Source organism: Gouania willdenowi, chromosome 18, assembly GCF_900634775.1.
Source record: "Gouania willdenowi chromosome 18, fGouWil2.1, whole genome shotgun sequence".
NCBI classification, from domain to species: domain Eukaryota; kingdom Metazoa; phylum Chordata; class Actinopteri; order Blenniiformes; family Gobiesocidae; genus Gouania; species Gouania willdenowi.
The window spans coordinates 9,722,826-9,745,987 of NC_041061.1; the positions used below are offsets into that span (position 1 = coordinate 9,722,826).

The following is a 23,162-nucleotide window of genomic DNA, read 5'->3' on the forward strand; positions in this document are numbered from 1 at the left end:
CTCCACATCTCTGTCGTAAAGCCGGGATGTCGCAAACACTGAATGTGTTGCCAGATCAGGCGTGTTCCCGCTAAACTGGACTTGGATTGAAATCTCATTCTGAAAATAAATAAAAAATATTAGTCCGTTAGAAATGTGGTCATGGTTGGTCCCTGTAGTATATAATTTTAACAACCTATACAATGTATTTAAAAGGTTGGAACCTCCTAAAAAAAAAAAGATGCCTAAAATTATTAATGATTATTCCACACAACACATAAATGGGATTTATGTTGCTGGTGATGGTTATACACTTATCTAAAATATGACAATAAAGAGAAGCTTTATCACTCAAATATTAAAAGTTAACAAAACTAGTCACAGAACAAATAATCTTTGGAATATTTAAATTAATAAACAATCTGATGTTTATGGAGGACGAAGCCTGCTGAAATTATAATTAAATTAATAAATAAATACATGTGAAAAATAAGAAAAGGAAAAAGAAAATAAAAAATTAAATACAAATAAATGAATATAAGTGGAAAAAAATAAAATATATAAATACAAATATCATAAAAAATGCAAAAAATAAAAAATGCAACAATATTGCCCAAAATTTAAATATACGTAGATTGATAAATAAAAGTGGAAATAAAAAAACAAATATCATTTATTTGTCTTTCATTTTAAACTTTTATTCATTTAATCATTTATTCTATACACACAAAAAATATTTCTATTTGTACTGTTATTCTTTTATTTTAAATGTTGGCAGGTTTGGTCCTCCAGAGCATTACAACAATTTAGCAGTAGTACAACTAATAATAAAATGTATACGCATATTTGTTAATGGTGTTGCTGGTGATTATTTATCTGTTATTGCTAGGAAATTTTAAAATGTATCACATTTCTGGGTGGTGTTTTCCCAACAACATTCCTGTGGCGGAAAATCCCCCAATACACCTGGCAACCCTGAACACTGGCCGCCCAGTGAAGATGGCGGCGGAGCTGCATCCGCGGAGCGGAAAGCTGATCGGCCTGTCCAACTCCAACAGGACCGCTCGGCGCAACCAGCCGGTCCAGGAGTTCAATCACGGCCTGGTGCTGAGCAAAGAACCGCTGAAGGACCGGGATGTCTTTACCGTCCGCATTGATAAGAAGGTAAACACCGAGGGGGCCGCTCTGCTGCTGCTGCTGCACCAGGACTTGAGGACCGACCGAGGTCCGACTATGTCCTCATTGAAGTGGGGCTGTTTAGACAGGGGGGTCGGTGTGTGTGACAGCGGGTCATGGAGGGTAGAAAAAAAGGCACCGAGTGAGGTTTAGCGCAAAGAGGTGGATACTGTAACGGAGCTGGACTTCTAACCAATGCAATGGTTAGCCGGGCTAACGAGCCACTGACAGCAGCAGGGGAAGCGGCTGGACCACGGACTGTTCTCGGTCATTTCTGGGTCCTGACATCAGGTTGGGGATTTGTGGGAGAGGCTGTTATGTGTTTTTCGGTGACAGACGTGAGTGTGTGGTCTGTGGAGGCTACAGTTTACTGGACTCATCAGTGGGACACTCACTCACTGACAGCATCAGAGCCACGCAACCTTCTACCAGGGCGGATCGATAGGGAGTTATAGGGCCGATACCGATTTTAAGGGTTTCAAACGGCCGATATCCGATATATGAACTAAGAACATTGATATACCCAGTGTGTGCTGTGTGCATGAACACAAATTCTTATAATACCAAAATATGAATCAAGATAATGAAGTAGAACACAACTAAATTAAAATAAAATAAGGAACTTAAAAAAATACATTTTTAAAAAGTTACTCAAATCACAAACAGTAAACATGAATAAATATAAAAAGTAACTGTACACAATAAACTTGTGTTGTCATTTTGTAATCATTACTGCTGATTAAGGGTGTAAGAAAAAAAATCAATTCGGTGATATATTGCAATATTTAACCACACGATCGTCGTATCAATCCAAAATTGCCAATTTTTTAAAATAAAATTTTTTAACAACAAAATTATTTAACTGCGCTAACGTATGCATAGCATGTAAATACCCGGTCACTAGATGTCAGTGAACCACATCAGACCTTGTTAAACTACATCACTCCTCAATGCATTTTAGCTTGGAAGTCAGATTGCACTTTATTTTACTTAAAACATATTTCACACATTTATAGATGTATGTGGTTACTTTTTTTTTTTTTTTTTTTTTTTTTTAAAAACTTGAGAACTTAGAATCAGAATCTGTTGTAGAATCAAAAGTTAAACTTTTTTGAAAAATGTATTTTGACAGTTTAATAAACATACCACTTGTTTTTTATGTTTGTACTTGAATTACAGTTAGTTACCATTTACTTGTTCTCGCAAGTTAAAAAAAAAAATCTATTTCATGCCATTTTGTACTTGTAAAGGTGATAATTTGTAATTATTGATATTGCAATATATATTGCATTGTTTAGTATCGGGATATATCGTACAGTGATATGTAAATCATGAACGATATCGTCAGATTCATTGCAATGCTCACACCCCTACGGCTGGTTCAAAAGTGGACGTTTATGATCCAGAAAGCACAGAGATATAATTTCCCTGCAGCAAAAAAAGGTAATACATCAGTTACATATTACCGATTAATCGGTGGGCTATTGACTGATGTCAATTAATCTCTAATAGCTAGAATCGGCCACACTAATTACCGTAATCGATCGGGCTCTACCTTCAACCACAGGCAGTTACAAATGGATATAGTTGCATGTCTTTCCTTGTTTACTAATGGAAAAGTCGACTAGTATCGGGTATTTATATACAATATTAAAAAAACTGGAAGTGTAGTCATCAGAAAGGCACCAAACCCACACATGTATCAGTCTGCTTTGGTTAAATGAATCAAGTCGATATCCTGAGGGAGATTTGGGTAATCTGTTGTGGTAGCCCAGAGGAAAAGCACTGAATGTAGTCATTCATGTCCAACAATCCTCTGAATGACCTGAATTTGAGTTGTCAGGCATTAAAAGTTGCCTTTTTTAACCTAAAATGTAAATGTCCAACATGTCAGTGTTCACAGCTTGTTGTGTCGATGCCTGTGCAGCACTGTGTTTACATGTAGGCTGTTATCAGCGAGGAAAAGCTGCTCTTTAGTAATGGCTCCTGGCTCTGCAGGCTGCTAGCCAACGTTGCTTGTCAACAATATGGCAGCTGCTACACACGCGCACACACGCACATTCTGTAATTAATCATCAAGTAATGTGGCCTTGACGATATGCAAGCTTACTAAAAAAATTGGCTCTGTGCAACTGAGCTTGTAGCCTAATATCACCTCACGACCCATGTATATGGAGGACTCGGCATCAGTTTGATACTGATAAGAACTAAAGACTCTCATTACAGTCTGTCTGTAAATCAATAGTTTCCCATCATCACACTGGTATGACTGCTCACCCTGTGCACTGGAGGCCGCCAGGCTACAGAGAACGTTGGACAAAGAACAACAGCAGAAGACACGAGTAATTTACGGGACATAATAACGATCATCAGCTACAGTGGTCGGGGGCTATCATTAGGGATGTTGGAGGAGGGTTCAGTGCTGTGAGAAGATCCAGAAAAAACTATCTGTGTAGAAATCACAAAGCAAGACTATTTAAATAAAAAATATAAATCTCGCACAGTGCAAAGCGACATGGGGCCATGAGTGTAGGGCCTCTGACTTTCCATAATCGCTAAAAACGGATGGGAAAAAACTTAAGTTCACGTGATTGAATGTCTAGAAAGTTTGACAAGCTGACAAATACGTCCAATTTCGCCCATTTGAAATCTTTTGTAACGTGTTACGGTTTGAGTAGTGATTGTTATTCTGTGATTGAATCCATCTGAAGAATGATGTGAATGATGATCATGCGGTTCAGATTATTATATCTGCATTCAAATCTGAAAAGGCGAAGACAGGTTTAGCTTTTGGTGTATTAGCTGAACTGGTTTTAAAAACCACAGAAATTGGTTAAAATTTGCAAATTAGAGTAGCCAAAAATGGAGAGAAAAAGTGGTTTAAAAAAAAGGTTCCAAGTGTCATTATTGGCTTAAAAGTTGCAGAAATGGGGGGAGGGGTGGTTGGGGTAATGTAATTTAAAATATAGGAACAATTAGTTAAAACATGAAAAATCGTGAATGTGTTTAAAACGGCAAAAAATAAGCTTGAAATATTGTGAAAAGAGGTCAAAAGTTACAATAATCAACATTAGGTGGGAAAACTGGTGGAAAGGGTTTATAAGTGCTGAAAATGTCTTGAAAGTGGAAAAAAATGTGCAGAAAGACAAAAATATTGCAAAAAACTTATCAAAATAGGTTAAATATGGAAAGTTTGGTGTAGTTGCAGAAAAAGGGTAAAGATGAGCAAAAATTGGCTCAAATTGTTCAAAAAATATTCTTAGTGTCCCAGTATCTCGCAACCCCAAATGAGGTCCTGACCCCAAGGTTGAGAACCCCTGTTTTGGAGGATGTTGTGGAAAGTAGTGCAGACAGTTTTTTGTCAGTAAGTTTAATACCAGTCATGTGCAGTAGGTGGCTCTGGTGAGATATTGGTGTGGTCCAGTCCAGATTCTGCCTGTGAAATTAACTTGTGCAAAGTGCTACTACAAGTTACAATGTTTGAGCTTTTTTACAAAGTTAAAAATTTAAAGGTAGGTTTGAATTTTTTATTTTTTTTTAGACGGTTACAGAACAAATCGATTGTTACTAAAATGTTGTACATTTTTATATTGAATGACACCGAGCTGTAAAAGGTGAATTTCTTTGTAGTTTTTGAAATGAGTGTCTCTTCTGAGAGCTGAGAATCTCTTCCATCATTCCCACCATGAAAGTGCATTTACGCTATTAATTTTTAACTCCTGTAAAGGTGCCCTGAGGCTTGTGTGGCTGAATCTCATAGTTATGAGACTTTTGAGTTGAGGGGAGAGACAGAGGCAAAAAAAAAGGCCTACGGGCTCCTGTTATGTAAGAAAATAGGCAAAGGAAGGAGATGTATGTCTCCTCCACAGTGACCTGGTCAGACTGAGCTACTACTAAGTCTTGTTAACCCAGATAACCAAGAGCTGATGTAGAACACTGCTTTATAGAGCACCTGTCTGGAATAAGGGATACATGGTAAAAGTCTGGAATTTAGTAAAATAAAAATGATGATAATTCAGTCACAGATTAAGAGTTTTTGTGTGTGTTTGACACTACTGGTGTTTAGGTTAGTTAAAACTCAGATCACAGCATAATTCTGTTTAAAAAGAAGCAAAGTTATTATTCAGAGGTTTGTTGATAAATAATTAGCATAAGGTGCTCACTTGTTATTTGGAGTAAAAAAAGTTGCAGGATGTGGTCCATTATGTAAAAAACAATTATTGCATGGTTTGTGAGTGAGTATTATATTGCATTGATTGTTTATTTACATTATGGTTAGTAAATTGAGACTTTAACGTTTAAGTTAGGAAATCTAGAAAAAATTAAAGGGGTAGGATTAGATAAGTTTATACTTCTTCCTACTCCTCTTCATTCATGTAAATTGAGATATGTAAAATTTTGAAGATGCAGGATATTGTTTTGTTGTGTTTTTAAGTTGTCATTTACATGATCGAAATAATCAAATCCTCCGTCGTAGAAAAGCAAACAGGACAAGTGCTCGGCTGACTTTCTCCTATCAAAATAAAGCGTAATGAAGTCCTTAAATGTGCACGTTCATGCCGTCCTGCTTTTATTTTGTGTAACCACCTGATCTACATGAAAAGGAGCGACTAAAAATAACAGACACCCTTTGTTTTCTGTCGAATTCTACCTGCTGGAGGGGTTTTTTATAGCACAGTGAGTGCTTCTGTAATCGTATGATGAGTCACAGCACATCGGAGCTCTGCAAATTTCACACTCTGGACATATTTTTGTTGATTTAACCTTTTTTTTTCATTAATTTAAAAAATGAATTTTTCATCAGTAAAAGCATTTTTTCAGTGTTTTACCCAATGCTCGTCACACATTCAGGCTGCGGTAAAGTGTCCAACTTGATAGATGAACATAATCAAAAAGTGACCTTACATTTGCATTGTGACCCCTCAGGTGAACTCGTGGAGCGGCTCCATTGAAATCGGTGTGACTGCCCTGGACCCGGCCGCCTTGGACTTCCCCAGCAGCGCCACTGGACTGAAGGGCGGCTCCTGGATCGTCTCCGGCTGCTCGGTGCTGCGGGACGGCCGCTCCGTCCTGGAGGAGTATGGCCGAGACCTGGACCAGCTGGCTGAGGGGGACCGCGTCGGCATCCAGCGCAGCTCCCGCGGAGAGCTCCACCTCTGGGTCAATGGGCAGGACTGCGGCGCCGCTGCCAGTGGGTTGCCGCCCACGCTGTGGGCTGTGGTGGACCTGTACGGGAAGTGCACCCAAGTGACAGTGGTGAGTTGCGAGCCGCCGCCTGCCGCCTCCACCGAGAAGGAGAGGGAAACGATAGAGCGGGAGGAAGATGATGAAGAAGCAGATGAAGATGAGGAGGAGGAGGAAGAGGTGGTTGAGTGTGAGCAAGGAGATCCAGGGATCATGGCTCTGATGAATGTGGCAGCGATGAATGGAATTAACAGTGGAAACGAAGGTAGGTGCTCGGTTATTAGTGAGGATGCAGGAGTAGAGGCTTAGCTCGTTAAGCCAGAGTGGAGATGCTCCAGTTTTTACCTTAAAATCTTTGCAAACATTCAACCTTTAACATGTTCAGCTAATACATTCAACCCATTTCAACTTTTCAACCTTATTGCTAATGTTAAGCTATTTTTAGGTTAATACTTAGTTAATGCTATTGCTCGGTTAATGTTAACGCTAGGTTAATGCTATTGCAAGGTTAGTGCTCATACTATTGCTAGACTAATGCCAATGCTATGTTGATGCTCGCTAATGCTAATTCAATTGCTAGGTGAATGCTGATGCTATGTTAATGCTAGACAATGTTAATGCTAATTAATGATAATGCCAACTTATACTATATTAATGGTAGTTAATGCTATCTAATGCTAAGCTATTGTTAATGTTAATGCAAGCTAATGCTATTTAATGTTAATGCTCGCTAATGCAAGTTAGCTAGCATTAACGAGCATGAGTTAATGTTAACTGATGCTAATGCTGGTTAATGCTAATGCTAAGCTAATGCAGTGTGACGCGGGCCAGCACATGCATCCTCACTTGCATTTTCTTCAGGAAATGCAAATATTCTAGTGATGTGTTATTCAGCCTGTGGCCCTGAGTGTAACTGCTGTCTGTCTGTCTGTCTGTCTGTGTTAGTGCCTGAACTCACCTGCAGCCACAGCAGACCTGATAAGTTCCCCAACAACCTGGAGCCGGACACAGGTGAGAAAATCTCCTCAGATCAGACACTTCCTGTGTGACAGGGTTGGGGTCGATTACATTTTTAAATTACAATTACGTCTTCAATCATGAGTAGGTTGACCGGTGTGTTTTCCAATTAAAATTGAAATGATTATTTTTTCCCTGAAAGTCAATTACAATTACGTTATCAATTATTAAAGTTCAATTACAATGAATCACAATTAATGAGCCTTTAATAAACAAGCCCATAAAACTCTTATGATAATGGGTCAGTTTTGAATCAGCTGTAAAATACATAGGGCTGGGCAATATTCAAGATATAGAAAATTGCAATATCACCTATATCGATATAGATAATTTTAATAGCTTATTTTGTATCAAAATACTGGTTTTAGGAGTCGCTGCCACACTATAAAACTCGCTCATACGTGCTGTGAGAAAAAGCCAAAAGTGGCTAATATTGTACAGCTGTGGTTAATAAATGTGCCTGTGCGGCATTTTGCATCTGCAAATACAACCTAGAATTGCCTTTCTGGTAAGACTTTGTTTGAATTAAAATTATTGCCATTTATATCGTATATTGACATTTTGAAAATATTGAGATTTGAGTTTTGGTCCATATCGCCCAGCCCTAAAAATACATAAAAAAACTATCATCTAATTAGTTTTTCATCTCTTGGTTACCTTGTTAGGCTTCCTTATCAATGAAAATATTGGTTTTATTATTTTTGGTGTGGGCGTCTAAGCCTTTTTTCTGTCAGTATACCTCTCGATTCCAATTTGTATTTATTTTTTTAACGGTAAAATGATCCTCGAGAGAACTGATGGGTTAACTTGATATGAAATATATTTTAATTGTTAACTACGCATGTGTAAGCCATAGAATGGTAACATGGTTCTCTAGGTTTGCTAATCATTAAATTGTAATTGACAGTTTTTCTAAAATTTTCATGACAATTACAAAGTCAATTTCCTGAACTCAATTAAATTCAATTACAAGAGCAACAGATTTTTCTAATTATGATTACAATTATAATTACATCATAATTGTAATTAATTACCAATTACGTGATTACAATTATAATTGACCCTAAGCAGCTCTGTGAAAACCAGTCCGATCTCTGTTGTCCTCTAGTCCTGACGGAGCACCAGCTCTTTGACGTCTTCAACAACGCAATGGTCTCCTTTTACCGTTCTGAAGACGAGGGTGGAGGGGAGGAGGGTGGGGGAGGAGATGGAGGTGGAACAGGAGGTGAAAGTGGTGGTGGGGGAGGAAACACAGGAACGGATTCCACTTCTAGAAACGACAGGCGGAGTAACAGCGGAGGAGGAGGAGTTACGAACAGTGACAGCGGGTTAGGAACCTCCACAGGAGGAGGAGGGACTGAAAACAGCAACAACACCAACAATAACCCTGCAGGCGGTGGCGGGGCAGTGCCTGGAGCTGGAGTTTTGTCAGGTGGGATGACCACCAACGACGCGCTGCTGTTCCACGAGAAGTGCGGCACGCTGATCAAACTGAGCAACAACAACAAGACGGCGGAGCGGAGGAGACCGCTGGACGAGTTCAACAACGGTGTTGTGATGACCAACCGACCGCTACGACACAACGAAATGTTTGAGGTATGGTCTGTTCAGCTAAAGGTCATTCCATGTCATTTCACAAATCGCCCACGCAGTTCGTTCTTAAAAAATTCTGCATATTATACAATTTGTTCCATGATTGATTATTCAATAGGGACACTGTGCATTTTTGTGTGATCAGATGAATACTTTTTTGAGATATGGTCAATTTAGTGAGGGGGGCATGTGTCGATTTTTGCTCGTCTTTATTTTTCGGCTTCCACAAATCAACAATAACAGATCTTTTTAGGAAAAATGAAATTAGAATTTTATTTTGGTTTTATTTCATTGTTTTAAAACAAATTGCATTGATTTTATCTCATGATAGCATGTGTATAGCTTTTGTTAATTGCTCTTTTTTTGAAAAGCTGAAAGTGGAAGTTGTGTTTGGTCACTGGTGCTCTATTTAATGATCATTGAATCAAATTAAAACATAAGGGGACTCATTTGGTGCGTGTCTGCTAAGAAGGAAATACGTTATTTTAAAACTTAAATGAATCTTTTAAGAGCTTCTGTGTATTTTATTTTGAAAACTCGCCACTTTGCTTGTTCGCATATCACCTCCGCACTTGGTTATGTTTTTGGTGGCCTGATGCACACATTTTTAATTGTAACAAATCTACATTCTAAAACTTTCATTGTGGTATAATCCATTTAATGAAGTGTTGGAGAGATAAACAAATGTTTTTTGTGTTGCTAGATCCGCATTGATAAGCTGGTGGACAAGTGGTCCGGCTCCATAGAGATTGGTGTGACCACACACAACCCCAATAACCTGGACTATCCCGCAACTATGACTAATCTACGCTCAGGTAACGCAACATAAAAACAATGTTGACCCTAACTGAAGCAGCCGTGTGTTAATGCACATTTGATATCATCCTCTTTAAGGTACAATCATGATGAGTGGCTGTGGGATATTAACCAATGGGAAAGGGACTCGTCGGGAATACTGTGAATTCAGTCTTGATGAGCTTCAGGTTTGTGATATAACATTAAGTTTTGTGTTACATTTGTAAATATTTGTCTTTAACTTCTTTGACGCTGCTCGTGTTTTAGGAGGGGGATCACATTGGGTTGATGCGTAAAGCCAGCGGAGCTCTCCACTTCTATATCAATGGCATTGATCAAGGTGAGATGATTCAAGACCCTTCAGGAAGTCAGTGTTTCCCAACTTTTTTCGGCTTGTGACCCCATTTTGATATCAAAATTCTAGCGACTCCAGACACTTTTTTTTTTTAAATTTTACTTCTTGATCATGTTTGTGATATAGTTTTACGAGATGCACCTGCTCAGATATTTTCATACAGTTTTTAACTAGATTTATATTTGAGGAAATGAAAACATAAAATACATTTTTTTGAGGTGTAAAATAATTTTAAAAAATTACAAAAACATAATTTTAATTTGTATTATTTAATTAACTATTTAATCATGTACTTTTATACTGTATTTTCTTTAACTAAATTTATATTTCAGGAAGTTTAAATATAGAATACATTTGTTTGTGGTGTTTTAATATTACATATTTTTTAATTACAAAATATATTTTTAATTTATATTATTTAATTATATATTTAATCATCTAATTTCTATACTGTATTTTATTTAACTAGATTTATATTTCAGGAAGTGAATGTATAGAATGAAGCTGTTTGAGATTGTGTATGGTGTTTTAATTTGAAAAAAAAATTACAAATATAACTTTAATCAGACGTTTTTAGTCGGTTACTAGACATTTCAGGCGACCCCATTTGAATTCCAGGAGGCCCCAAGGTTGAAAAACCTGATGTAACTTAATGATCCGTGTGTTTCCTCAGGTGTCGCTGCAGCTCAGACCCCTGGGGTGGTCTACGGCGTTGTCGACCTGTACGGCATGGCCGTCAAAGTCACTATTGTTCACAATCACAATCACAGCGACCGCCTCAGACGCAACAACGCCATCATGAGGGCGCTGTCGCCCGATGTGGGCCGACCTCGACCTGCTCTCTCCCTCACTCCAGACTCGGAGGGGCCCGACCGTCTGCTCTTCCACCACAACTGTGGGCAGAAAGCCGCCATAATCAGTGATGGCAGGACGGCGTTGCGACCTCAGTGAGTCGTTTAAACTAGATCTGTTGTGAAAATGTAGAATAAACATAATTCTCTGGCAGATTTTGTTCGTTTTTTATTCATGAATTATTGTAAATTGAATTCCTCTATTTAAATAACCCTGATCTTGAAGCAGTAATATTTTTGTAATTTGACACCAGGCTCATTTTCTCTTTACCCAATGCTGCTTTTGTAGCGCGACGGATGACTTCAACCACGGTGTGGTCCTGAGCAGCCGACCACTTCGCTCCAACGAGGTGTTCCAGGTCCGCATCGACAAGATGGTGGACAAATGGGCTGGCTCCATTGAAATCGGTGTCACAACGCACAACCCCGCCTACCTACAGCTGCCCTCCACCATGACAAACTTGCGCTCAGGTATTTTAAAATGACTTTAGGGTTGGAACAAGGATACTTTAACACCACTGGCACTTCATGGGACGCTGTGGTTTTTCAGGGACGTGGATGATGACGGGAAACGGGGTGATGCACAACGGAACGACGATACTTGATGAGTACGGACACAACTTGGACAGACTCAAAGTAAGATTTGTTTGTTTTTAAAACCTTTTCCTTCATTTATGGCTACCTTTTCACATTTGAACCAATACTCGATACCTAAAAATTGGTATCGGTACTCAATGGTACCAATTTTTGGTACTTTTGGGCGATATTAAATAGTAATTAATATAATGTCAAAATGTTCTAATTTACCATATTTATATCTCATATTAATAATAAACAACTGACAAATATATCAAACCAACATCGAACTGTTTGTATTGTAGCAACATTTTTTTCTACCTACCAATAATGCACAAATTAAAAGGGAGCTTTATGTGACAGGGCTCTATATTGCGAGTATTTCACTTGCATTTGTGTACGTAGGTGCCTACTCTTCCACTCCCTCGCAGTTACAATAATGCGTTTAGGTAACGAAACATGGTACAGTTTGATTTTACGTGAATCGGTACCAGGAAGTACCAAAGGAATTTGGTCGATACCTTAAGAAACTATCAAATTCGGTACCAATCCCTAGTCACGATTGTTCCATTCTTGTTTATTTCCTCACCTGCAGGCCGGTGACACAGTCGGTGTGGTGCGGAAAGAGGATGGCAGCCTCCATTTCTTTGTGAATGGTATAGCGCAGGGCCCGGCAGCCTGGAACGTCCCGCCCAGTGTCTACGCTGTGGTGGACCTCTACGGGCAGGCCGCTCAAGCCACCATCATGGACGACATGGGTGAGACACAGAGTAGAAAAGAGAGAAAAATCTGAACACTATAAGAAATCACACTTGAATGTTCTTTTTTTGTTCTCAGTGGACCTCCCACCTCTTCCTGAGGACAGCTTGGATGGTCCCATTGCTTTGTCCCCTGGGAGCCCCTGCTCAATCGCTGGGGCCACCACCACCACCGACCTGCGCTTTCACCAGCTGCACGGCACCAACGCTGTCATCACCAACGGCGGGCGGACTGCGCTACGCCAGAACTGTCGTAGCGAGTTCAATGATGCCATTGTCATTTCCAACAGGTCAGAGAAGTTTAACACAATATTTCTCCTTAACATTATGGGCAAAACATTGTTAAAGTCAACCCTCACAGCAACTTTTGGACACTGGAAGACTGTCCAGGATTGGGGGCAGTTAGATGAACAATTGTGATATGTAATTACAGAACTTTATCCTGGTCAGTTCTGGCCAGATATCATCTTACACTGATGGCACACACCAAGGCCACTGCTCCGCTATGTTTTGACTATCACTGTCAGCAACTTACATAACACTGAGAGCACTGAGCACACATGCTAAAAGCTGGTTTGCTCGCCCCAAAACCCTTTGACATAAAAAAACCCTGTGTCGGCATCTGACCAGCAACCCTAAAGCTTGACTCCGTCTCTTTCATCAAAATGGCCACAACAATTTCTGCTACAAAATGATGAAGCATGATGCTAAATCTTTTTTTCATTTCCTGTGATTTGAGTGAATCTGGAACCTTTAATGCTGCAGGTGCCTTCGCGATGCAGAGCTGTTTGAGATTGTTATTCAGAAGATGGTGGACCGCTGGTCGGGTTCAATAGAAGCAGGTGAGATGTTTTACTGTAGCATTTACATTAAAGATGTGTTATTGACTGATCTCCTTCATGCGTGTCCAGGAGTTACAGCCATCAGACCTGAGGAGCTGGAGTTTCCAAACACCATGACTGACATTGACTATGACACCTGGATGCTAAGGTATTCATTCTGCCTGTACAGTTTGCAAATAATTAAAAAGTACCAAAAATCCTAGTCAAAAATAGTGCTAAAAAAGTGCAAGTCAAATTAGTTGTTTCTCTAAATGCCAGACATTCTATTGCCAGGATTGTTGGGAAACCAATATAGTTTCCTTCTGTTTTCATATTAAACATAGCGCTGTGCCTTACTTTTCCCTACAGCGGAACGGCCATAATGCAGGACGGCAACACAATGCGCAACAACTACGGCTGTGACCTGGACTCCCTGACCACAGGCTCAAGGATTGGCATGATGCGCTCGGCCATCGGCGACCTGCACTACTATATCAATGGTGTAGATCAGGGCGTGGCCTGCTCAGGTCTGCCACCGGGTGAGTTATTGAGTACAACAGAAGGCAGACTGGTCTGTGTACATGTCGCCATCGTCTTGACGTTGACCTGTGTTTCCTTCAGATGTTTACGCTGTCATTGACCTGTACGGTCAGTGCGTTCAGGTGTCCATCACGAGCTCCTCAGGCCCACTGGATAACAGCCTTTGTACCAGTAACATCACGGAGAAGAGCTTCCCCATCCAGTCTCCAGGTACACATAATCAGGGCCACCCCTCCCTACACGCACTGTGCGTAGGGCATCATCTTCAATGGGGGGGCCACATTTGAGCATGTGCTCAGAGAGCTGTAATGTGATCGCCCATTCATCGGTGCAATGACCAATCAGAGGATAGTGCTTTAAGAGCTGGAAAACAACAAGTTGTTTATATCACGAGTCAGTACTGTATGGACTGCTGAGTGAGTAATAAAGAGCTGATGTATGTTAACTAGCCAACCATTGGTTAAGGTCTCTATTTATCTAGTGACACAATTGTATGTGGAGGCTGAAAAGCACAAGCAAAAAAAGGCTTAAACTACTAACATGCTCACTAGTCCTTTTTTGCCCTTACTAGGAAACTAGGTGGACCCAATATGTTAATGAACTTGTAAAATTTAGATATCTACCAGTAAGGCCCTTTTCAGCAGCACTAATGAGCTAGTGATGGTATAAGTGTAGTAACTTACTAGTGTAGGGAAAATAAGTACAAGTTTACTAATTACAGAAACAAAAAAGCATACCGGTAACTTGGGAAAAGTGTACACTGACTTGAGGCTTCCTATTAGCTGTTCAGTCCAAAATGAAATACGACAACCAATGAAAACTCAGGATTTTGTTTTTATCCCCCTGCTTCAATTGCTCTATAGTTTGCTGTAAAAGGCACACTTGCATGTTTAGTTCTATTTGTGACTCAGATTTGTTTTTTCTATTTCAGTTTGATGTTATTTCTCTTTAATATTAATCTATTTCTCTTTTAATGGTTGATTTTTTTTTTTATTAGAGCCAAACTACTGTATCTATACTTACAGACAGTACTTTATTTATTACTTATAAGGGTTGTCAAGTTCAATGCATGTTATACTATCATTTTGTAGCAATGATACATTCGGAATGGGGTGAGTTGGGGGCCCTGGGATCCAAACTCACTAAGGGCTCCAATTTGGCCCTGCACACAATGGTTCACATTTTGTTCAAAACAGTGTGTTTGCTATGCAAACCTGAAACTTATAAGTTGTGTTTATTTATTTTGTGTTACAGTAGCAGGCGTTGCTCATCGGCTCCATGGTAAACACGGTAAAAATGTGGTGCTGCTCGGCGAGGGCTGCCAGGCCGTCAGAGTTGGCGGCTACGCACATGGCATCGTGTTCAGTGGGAAGGAACTCCGGGCCGATGAGTTGTTTGAGGTGCGTTACAGTCTCGGACACTTAACTCGTGCCTTCACTATTTGGTGGACTTAGGTTTTTTTTTGTTCCTCGTCTCTGTGCAGGTTAGGATTGATGACGTAGACGAGCAGTGGTGCGGCTCGCTGCACATCGGCCTGACCACGCTTTCACCCCCTGAGCTGCCGTCTTGCCCGATGTCGGGCCTGTCTCCTTCTCTACCGCAGCTTCGCACCAAGGTCACATGGCTGCTGTGCGGCTCCGAGGTCCGTCGCAACGGCGTGCTGCAGCGGCAGAACTACGGCTGCTCATTAAATCGACTGACGGTGAGTCCAGACAATTTCTGGGACTGGCAGTTGTGGCCAAAGATGTGACAGGCCTTAAGACTCTGTGTATTCAGGTTGGGAATCGCATCGGTGTCAAAAGATGCAACGATGACACCATGCACATTTTCATTGATGGAGAAGACATGGGACCTGCTGCTACTGCTGTAGCCAAGGTAAACACACACACAAAGATATATTACATGATAATGATGATAATGAATTTTAAAGTCCAGAACTTTGTTTATCCTTCTGTAATTGTATATTTTGCATTTTCCTATTAAATAAACAGACACACAAAGGCACAGGCTGTGTTCAAAATCGCATACTAACGTACTACTCATACTGTGTGACATAAAAATGGGTTTGTAGTACGTAGATCTGTGTTATTCAACCTTGGGGGTGTGACCCTATGTGGGGTCGCCTGAACTGTTTAGTAATTGATTAAATATTAATTACTGATTAAAAATATATCTTTAAATTATTAAATTTCAATCTATATATTCTTGTCTAATAATCTACATGTTAAATTCTTATTTAAATTGAGTGCTACAAGACTATTGTTGTATCTAGCGTTATATAAATTAAGTTGAATTGAATCATTATTTAATCATTTTAATACTTAAAACAACAATTTTAAACAATTGTATTCTATACTTTCACTTTCTCAAATATAAATCTCGTTTAAATGAAATGCAGTATAAAATTATCTGAGCTGGCACAATTTGTCACTAAACTCGGCTACTCCGTATCTTTAACACATTATAACAAACATTATCATAAACTAATTCTAGGGGGAAAAAAATGTTTTTGGGGTCACCAGAAATTAGTGATATGAAAATGAGGTCACGATCCAAAAAATGGTTGGGTTCCATTGCATTAGATGGTATGGAAAGATTGAGTACGTGAGAAGTACCTGGATGTATAATATATTTGGAGATTTAAGTATGCACGCCTCGGTGGGAACACTAGTCATATTCAACCGCCCCGTGATGTACTGCGAGCGGAATATAAAATTGTCCTGGGACCGGCTTCAAGTTAAAATCCAAACATCTCGACTTGTCTTTCATTAGTTTTAACACTTGTAAATAGGGCTCTTATTTTGAAGTTCACTGGAAGTTTTGTCAATAGCACAATGGAGGGTCTCCAAAAATCTCCGAAATGTTAGTATGAAATGTGTTTCGGCGAGTTTTATGGATCAAATGAGCACACGATGATATTCTACTTGGTCACTTTTTCACTTAAAATGTTTTCAGAACTTTGAAAGTTGGCGAATCAACGGAGATATTTAGCCGAAGTGTGCTTCAGGTTTTTGTCGTTGTAGGTTTGAATTGTATCTTGGGAAACTTGGAAGTATACTTCAGTGGGAACGGTCACCATACTAATCATACTTATAGTATGTAGCAGACAGTATATACTCATTGAATTTGTATTGTATAGTATGGAGTGTGCCATTTCGAACAGCCACACACTTACTCACAGGCATATTTTAACCCTGCCAACATCCTTGTGCAACTCCTGGCAGAATGTCTATGCAGTTTTGGATCTGTACGGAAGGGTAACGGCGGTGTCCATCGTCAGCTCATCGCTGATAGAGGATACAGAGAGCGTCAAAGCCCCTTCGCTCTCCTCAGACAGCTGCAGTGAAGGAGAGGAGGACAGCAGCCCCATCAGAGAGGTAAGAGTCTGAAGCTGCCAGATTACAGACATGTCCACTCTGATCTACATCACCTTTTTCCCCTCTGTGTTTCCTCCAGTCTGAGAGCGAGTCCAGCGCACTGGTGCCCACCGTCATCGCCTTCCTGGAAAACCACGGCAAAAACATCCAGCTGTCCAACCAGAACCTGACAGCGGCTCGAGTGTCGAGCTACAACCAGGGCCTGCTGGTGACCGTCCAGCCGCTGGCTCGGCTGCAGCTTTTCCAGGTTTGCGTCGCATGAGTGTAGCACTTCCAGCTTTGAAAATAGTTAATTCAACAAAAACGGAAGCTAAAACTTTTCTTTTCTCTCACCAGTTTCAGATTGATCGTCTGAACCCGTCGTGGACGTCGTCGCTGTCATTAGGCGTGATAGGCCACTCCCCCGACCGGCTCAACTTCCCCTCCACAGCGTGTTGTCTGAAGCGCTCCACGTGGTTGCTGCAGCGGGACTCAGTATTCCACAACTCCCTCAAGGTACACACACAGTGAATCTCTGTGTCAAGGCCATTGATTTTGTGTCTTTCTTGATTAACTGAGTGTTTTCTCGCTGATGGCTGATTGAGCTTCTTCAAACACCTCTGTTTTGTTTCCAGATATGTGAAAACTATGGTCCTAACCTGGACACTTGTCCGGAGGGGACTGTGTTGGGTCTGCTGGTGGATTCTAATAGTTGCCTTCATCTTTATGTAAACGGAATGGACCAGGGTGTGGCAGCACAGGACATCCCATCACCCTGCTATCCCTTCATTGACCTCTACGGCCAGTGTGAACAGGTCAGCACTCATCTCATTCTCTCACACAGAAACAGAGCCGTTTGACATGTGTTTAACCGTGTTAATGCCACATCCCCATGGTAGGTTACCATAGTGACGAATAACGTCCCGGCTGTGGGTGGAGAGAGTGACGAGGCTCGTTGCCAGGGTGACATGGAGAAAGCTGACATGGTCGATGGTAGGAGACGAACCGTCGCTGTATTTATTTAGAGTCACTGTTTGGATGTGATTAACCAGCGGAGGGTTTTCATCTCTGCAGGAATCAAAGAGAGTGTGTGCTGGACTCCGCCTCCAGAGGTGAACCCCAACAAGACCTGTGAGTACCAGGCTCTGTGCTCGCGCTTTAAGGACCTGCTGACGTTACCAGGTGGGTTGATTCGTCCTCGACTGCCTGACGTCCAGAAGATGTCCTTTGTATTCTAAAACCATCATCCTTCCTATAGACGGATACTTCAGTGAAGATGCCAAATACAACCTGTGCTACTGTGAGTCCTGCCACAAGCTCCGTGGAGACGAGGCGTACTACAAAAGAGGAGAGCCGCCACGGGACTACGCTTTGCCCTTTGGATGGTGTCGCTTTGCTCTCAGGTGAGAACATTGATCATCTATATTTAACCATTTAATCCATCTTGTCTTTAGATGTGGATGTATATGATTTGTTGTAACCCGTCTGCGCAGCGTCAAGCCTCACTGTGAAATGTCTAACGCACTAAAGAAGTGGCACATTGCGTACCACGGTACCAGTGTTGGAGCCCTGCGACGCACGCTGGACCACAGCCAGTTACTGCCAGGTAAAAACATACTTTAGTCTTTAAAAGGATCCTCCGCTGTTTATACAAATGTGGCCTATAACCTTTAAAATGTACTTAGAAAGAGCAACCAGAAGCAGCACAAGTTGGCATTTTGACCGAAAAAGCTATTAAATGATCTAAAAAGCAGGCTGAATGTTTCACTCCAATAGAAAACAATGGGATGTTTACAGGCAAATGGGGCTGTGTGGCATCATCGATTACATGGTGGTGGAACACAGGTTCTAAAACGGTCAAGTAGTCTGCTTGAGTCTACATGTTGTTGTTGCAGGGACGTCGTCCATCTTCTCCGTGTCTCCTGTGAAGACTGAAGGGCCCAATGACTACAGCGAGCCAGAGGAGAACTGCGCCCCTGGCAGAGAGGTTCCCAGAGTGCGCCTCTCTCCTACCATGCGCTACTCTGGACTAGAAATATTTGCCCCCAAAGTGCAGTAAGTCTACCTACTTACTAGCTCGTTTTTTCACCGAGGATTTAGAGCTTGTGTAGCTTATATTCATATAAATATTTTGCCGCAGATTTCGGGATCCTCGCTCTCACCGCTGCCATCAAGCTCAGGTGGGCTTCCAGGTGTGTGTTCGTCCAGGGTCCTACAAGGCAGGGCCTCAGACGCTCGGACACAGCGAGGCGCTGGATCCCCGTTTCAGCAACTCCGAGATCGAGTGGATCACCAAGGAGCAGGGGGGCACGCTGCTCTATGGACTGCTGGTACGGGTGGAATAGGAGGAGGCGCAAAAAGACTGGAGGAGGCTGGAGGTCCAAACCCAGCCTCTGCCTTTGAGAGACCCCTCTTCGTTCCAGCTGTTCCTGGTGTGGACCAGTGACAACTCAGCGTTTTTGTCAAGTTTTGGTTGTTAGCTTTGGGGACTTCCTTTACCAGCTGGGAGCGACAGCAGCTTCAACACACAGACACTGCCTGCACTTTATGTTTGGGACACTTGTTGTAGGCATTTTTTTAACTCCTCAAACACACACACACCGTTTTTCATCAGTTTGTTTCTTTCTTTTTTTAAATCCTTCCCATCGTTAACTTATTTTTCTTCCACAATCACTTTTTTGTTAGCACTTATGTTACTTTCTGCCCTAAACAGTGTTTAATGGGATAAGCTGTATCTTGCAATTCTGCACGATAACTAATGAAATATTGGGTTAAAGCAGTGTCAACGTTTTTACACTAGAAGAAAATACAAAAGACTGTTGAATACAAGAATGAACCCGAAAGTGCGGAACTTCTTCTTGAAGCTTTGAAACTGGAGGGAAAAAACAATGTTTACACATGTTTGTATTTGTCAATTCTTTTGAGTAGTCTGTTTCGTTTTTGTTTGCTATGTTATTTTTTTGTTCTGGCCCAGCAACACTTTTGTCTCAGAAACCCAGGCCTTCCAACTGGACAAAAACCTGGAGCATTGGCAGAATATGGACCTTTAAAAAAAAAAAAAAAAAAAAAAGAAAGAAATTCTACTGCTACTTGACAATGCTGAATGATAAAAATTAAATTATAACATAACCTTGCAGCTTATTTGGTTCATATCAGTTGATTTACCTGAATTCATTCTGGGTGGTGACATATACACAGATTAAGGAGATAAATTATAAAATCAGTTCGATTGTAAAGGTAAGTCTCAATTTAAGAAGCAGGACTCAGTTCTTAGGATATTTGAGGGAAAATATAACTTTTTCTAAAAATAAAAAAAAAGTTATGCTCCATTCTCTCTTTTTCTAAAGATATACATATTGTTACCCTTATAACTCCTGTTGACATATTGTTCAAATGAAGTTATGTGTAAAATATTGATGATAAAACCAACTTTTGTTTCGAACTTATTATATATATTGATAGAACAACTTCACTAAATGAAAAATTATTAGATATTGGATAAAACTAAAATGAAAAAGCCAATCAGACATAAATAATACTGAATTAGCAACTAGCTAAGTTAGCTTGGAGACCGCTAAAAAAAATAAATTATGACTGACCCAGTCTATCCTTCCAAGCGTGTCGGACCTTAAAGAATAACTAAACCTTGGTTTTGGCTGACCTGCCACTAGGGGGCAAGTTTAAAAAAGCCTTAATTATGGGTGGGGCTAAGGAAAGATATGCCCAGTCTATACTAATAAAATCTCTAAAGAACAATATATGCTATGCTAAGCTAACTACCTACTCAATATTTACAACACCCCTCTACTCACAATTCTCTCAATCCAACCTACTCACCACAGATTGTAGAGTCCACAGATGCTAGTTTTATAGGCAGGGGCGAGACTAACCAACGTAAGAAGCAACCAAAACATCACAAACTACCATTCTAAGCCAATAGTAAAATTTGATTGTAATAGCCGGGTTTCAACCCATAGGTCATTTTTTACAACAACATACTCGAAATGTTAATACGTAAACTAAAATTTCAGGGGTTAGACAAGAATCAATCAACGATACTACTTTATACCAAATACATTTTTTTTAGCAGAAAAAAGTGTTATTTTTTTGTTTTGGGTTTAGTTACTCTTTAAAATAAATTTTTAGTTTTGCAGTATTTTTAGTTTTTCAGTACAAAATGTGTGCATTAAAAAATATTTTGAGCTAAGAAATTAACCACCTACACTTAATTACCTCCGCCAAGGAGGTTATGCTTTTTCCGGCATTTATTGTAAACAAAGTAAAAAAAAAAAAAATAGACATGATGAAATTTTCAGGAAATATCCGAAATGGGATAAGGAACAATCGATTCGATTTAGAGCATGATACAGATTACGAGTGTGCATTGCCATGAATCCGACAATACGCATTTTGCTTGTCATACTATATATCCCGATACTGTACAACATGATATACATTGCGATATCTTGCATATTAATACAAAATAGTATGAAATACAATTTCTTTTTTTTTTTTTACTTGCAAGAACAAGTAAATTGTAACTAAGTGTAATTCAATTACCAATGTCAAAAGCAAGGGGTATGTTTATCAAACTGTCAAATTACATTTTTAAAAAAAGTTAAACTTTTGCTTCAACAACAGATTATGATTCTGTTAAATTCTGAGGTTGTGGTTCACTGACTCCAAGTGACCGGGAGTTTTTGTGCTACATATATGTTAGCGCAATAAAATGTTTTTTTCATCATAATAATATGACTTAAAAAATCAATTTGGAAATGATTTGGATTGATACGATAATCGTGCAGTGAAATATCGCGATATATATCGTGTAATTGATTTTTTTTTTTCTTTTCTTACCTCCTTAATACAGATCAATAACTTGGATCAGTTTGAAAAATCGAAAAGTCATACATCTTTCTTCATTGGTGAAATTTCAAAAATTCATATCTCGGTTCGTAATTGACCGATGTTCAGGAAATTTCACACTTGACAGATTTCCGCGCTTTGTAGCCATACATTTACAGAAAATAAATGAAAATAAAACACTATACAAAGCATGGTCTGTTACTTTTGCAACAAAGTAGTGTATTCAATATATTATGACGGTTTTAAAGGCAGTGTCGAACCAGGAGAGGGCACTGAAATATCTCAGCCACGCATTGCATTGTGGGATGGGGTTTTCGGTAAAAACTAGTGACTGACATCCATCGATAACAACGCTTTTCGTGCCATTAAAGGAGGGAAACTGTTCTTTGCTGATAGGAAAAATAAAAAGGACTTCCTCCCCTCACATTTAGACCTTCTTTTTACTCTCTAACCGTCAAAACACGCAGTTTACCTGCTTGGACCTCCATCTCGGACCTGAGTCATCTCACCGCGTTAGCAGCATAGACATTATCTATACGTATATAATGTCTATGGTTACCAGGGCTTCACAGGTGGACGTGATTGATTAATGTTTATCTGCACCACAGCGCCCCCTTTGGATTGTAGAGGAACTGACCAGTCAGCTCAAACCTTCTACATAGTTTTTATAAAACTTAAGCTCTAATAACGTTTCAATGGAAATATGATATAACGTGAGTAATTCTGTTACATCATATTTACCTGCATTATAAATGAACTGATGGATGAGTGTCATTCTAAAGAGGAAAACCAAACCGGGTGGTGAGTTAGTACATTTAAAAAAAAAAATGAAAAATGTCACAAACATGTATTTACTAACAGTTTCTGCTGCATATTACAAGAAGGCAAATGTTTTGTAAAATGTGGAAATAAAAAAAACAAACAAAAGAAAACTAGGAAAAGTAAAATACTATCTCGTAAGATACAGTTTCATAAATATGATTTAGTATCTCATAATTATGACTTAGATTTTTTATTATTAATTGACCTTTCCTGTTTTTTTTATTTTTGTTCTGTTTTGTTGTTTTCAATGGTGCAAATGGGTTGCCCTACTAAAGTGACAAAACTAAATTGGAGGGGCCAAAATGTCCAAGTCTCACTAATGTACCATGCTCAAAAAATAATAATAATGGTGCAATTTTTGTTGTGAAAAATGTTATCAACAATCATGAGGGCAAACTCTACTGCTGTTTTATTGATTTAAAAGCAGCATATGACTGGATTGACCAAAGATACTCTTTTCAAGATCCTAGAGT

General features: G+C 39.8%; 1 protein-coding gene and 1 long non-coding RNA gene across 3 annotated transcripts; one reads left to right on the forward strand and one right to left on the reverse strand.

Annotated features, from left to right (window-relative positions):
• Positions 1-960: 960 nt before the first annotated feature.
• neurl4 (neuralized E3 ubiquitin protein ligase 4) lies at positions 961-20,071 on the forward strand. Of its 2 annotated transcripts, none has more exons than XM_028474899.1 (29): positions 961-1,143; positions 6,082-6,604; positions 7,285-7,350; positions 8,465-8,952; positions 9,653-9,764; positions 9,844-9,932; positions 10,012-10,084; positions 10,773-11,046; positions 11,240-11,421; positions 11,501-11,586; positions 12,122-12,284; positions 12,364-12,574; positions 13,050-13,126; positions 13,196-13,274; positions 13,475-13,644; positions 13,727-13,855; positions 14,903-15,045; positions 15,129-15,347; positions 15,422-15,520; positions 16,870-17,022; positions 17,102-17,269; positions 17,359-17,517; positions 17,637-17,816; positions 17,901-17,994; positions 18,076-18,183; positions 18,260-18,404; positions 18,495-18,607; positions 18,897-19,056; positions 19,142-20,071. In XM_028474899.1, the coding sequence occupies exons 1-29, from the start codon at positions 979-981 to the stop codon at positions 19,344-19,346; spliced, it is 4,833 nt and encodes a 1,610-aa protein (XP_028330700.1). In that variant the 5' UTR covers positions 961-978; the 3' UTR covers positions 19,347-20,071. The 2 variants fall into 2 exon arrangements, with proteins under 2 accessions (XP_028330700.1, XP_028330699.1); XM_028474898.1 differs by having other exon boundaries at positions 979-1,143; positions 14,900-15,045.
• On the reverse strand, positions 7,123-22,382 carry LOC114480614 (uncharacterized). The gene is made up of 3 exons (XR_003676135.1): positions 22,340-22,382; positions 12,116-12,532; positions 7,123-7,380 (listed from the first exon to the last, which is right to left on the reverse strand). It is a non-coding gene; the product is annotated as an uncharacterized LOC114480614 (long non-coding RNA).
• Between the last annotated feature and the right edge of the window lie 780 nt (positions 22,383-23,162).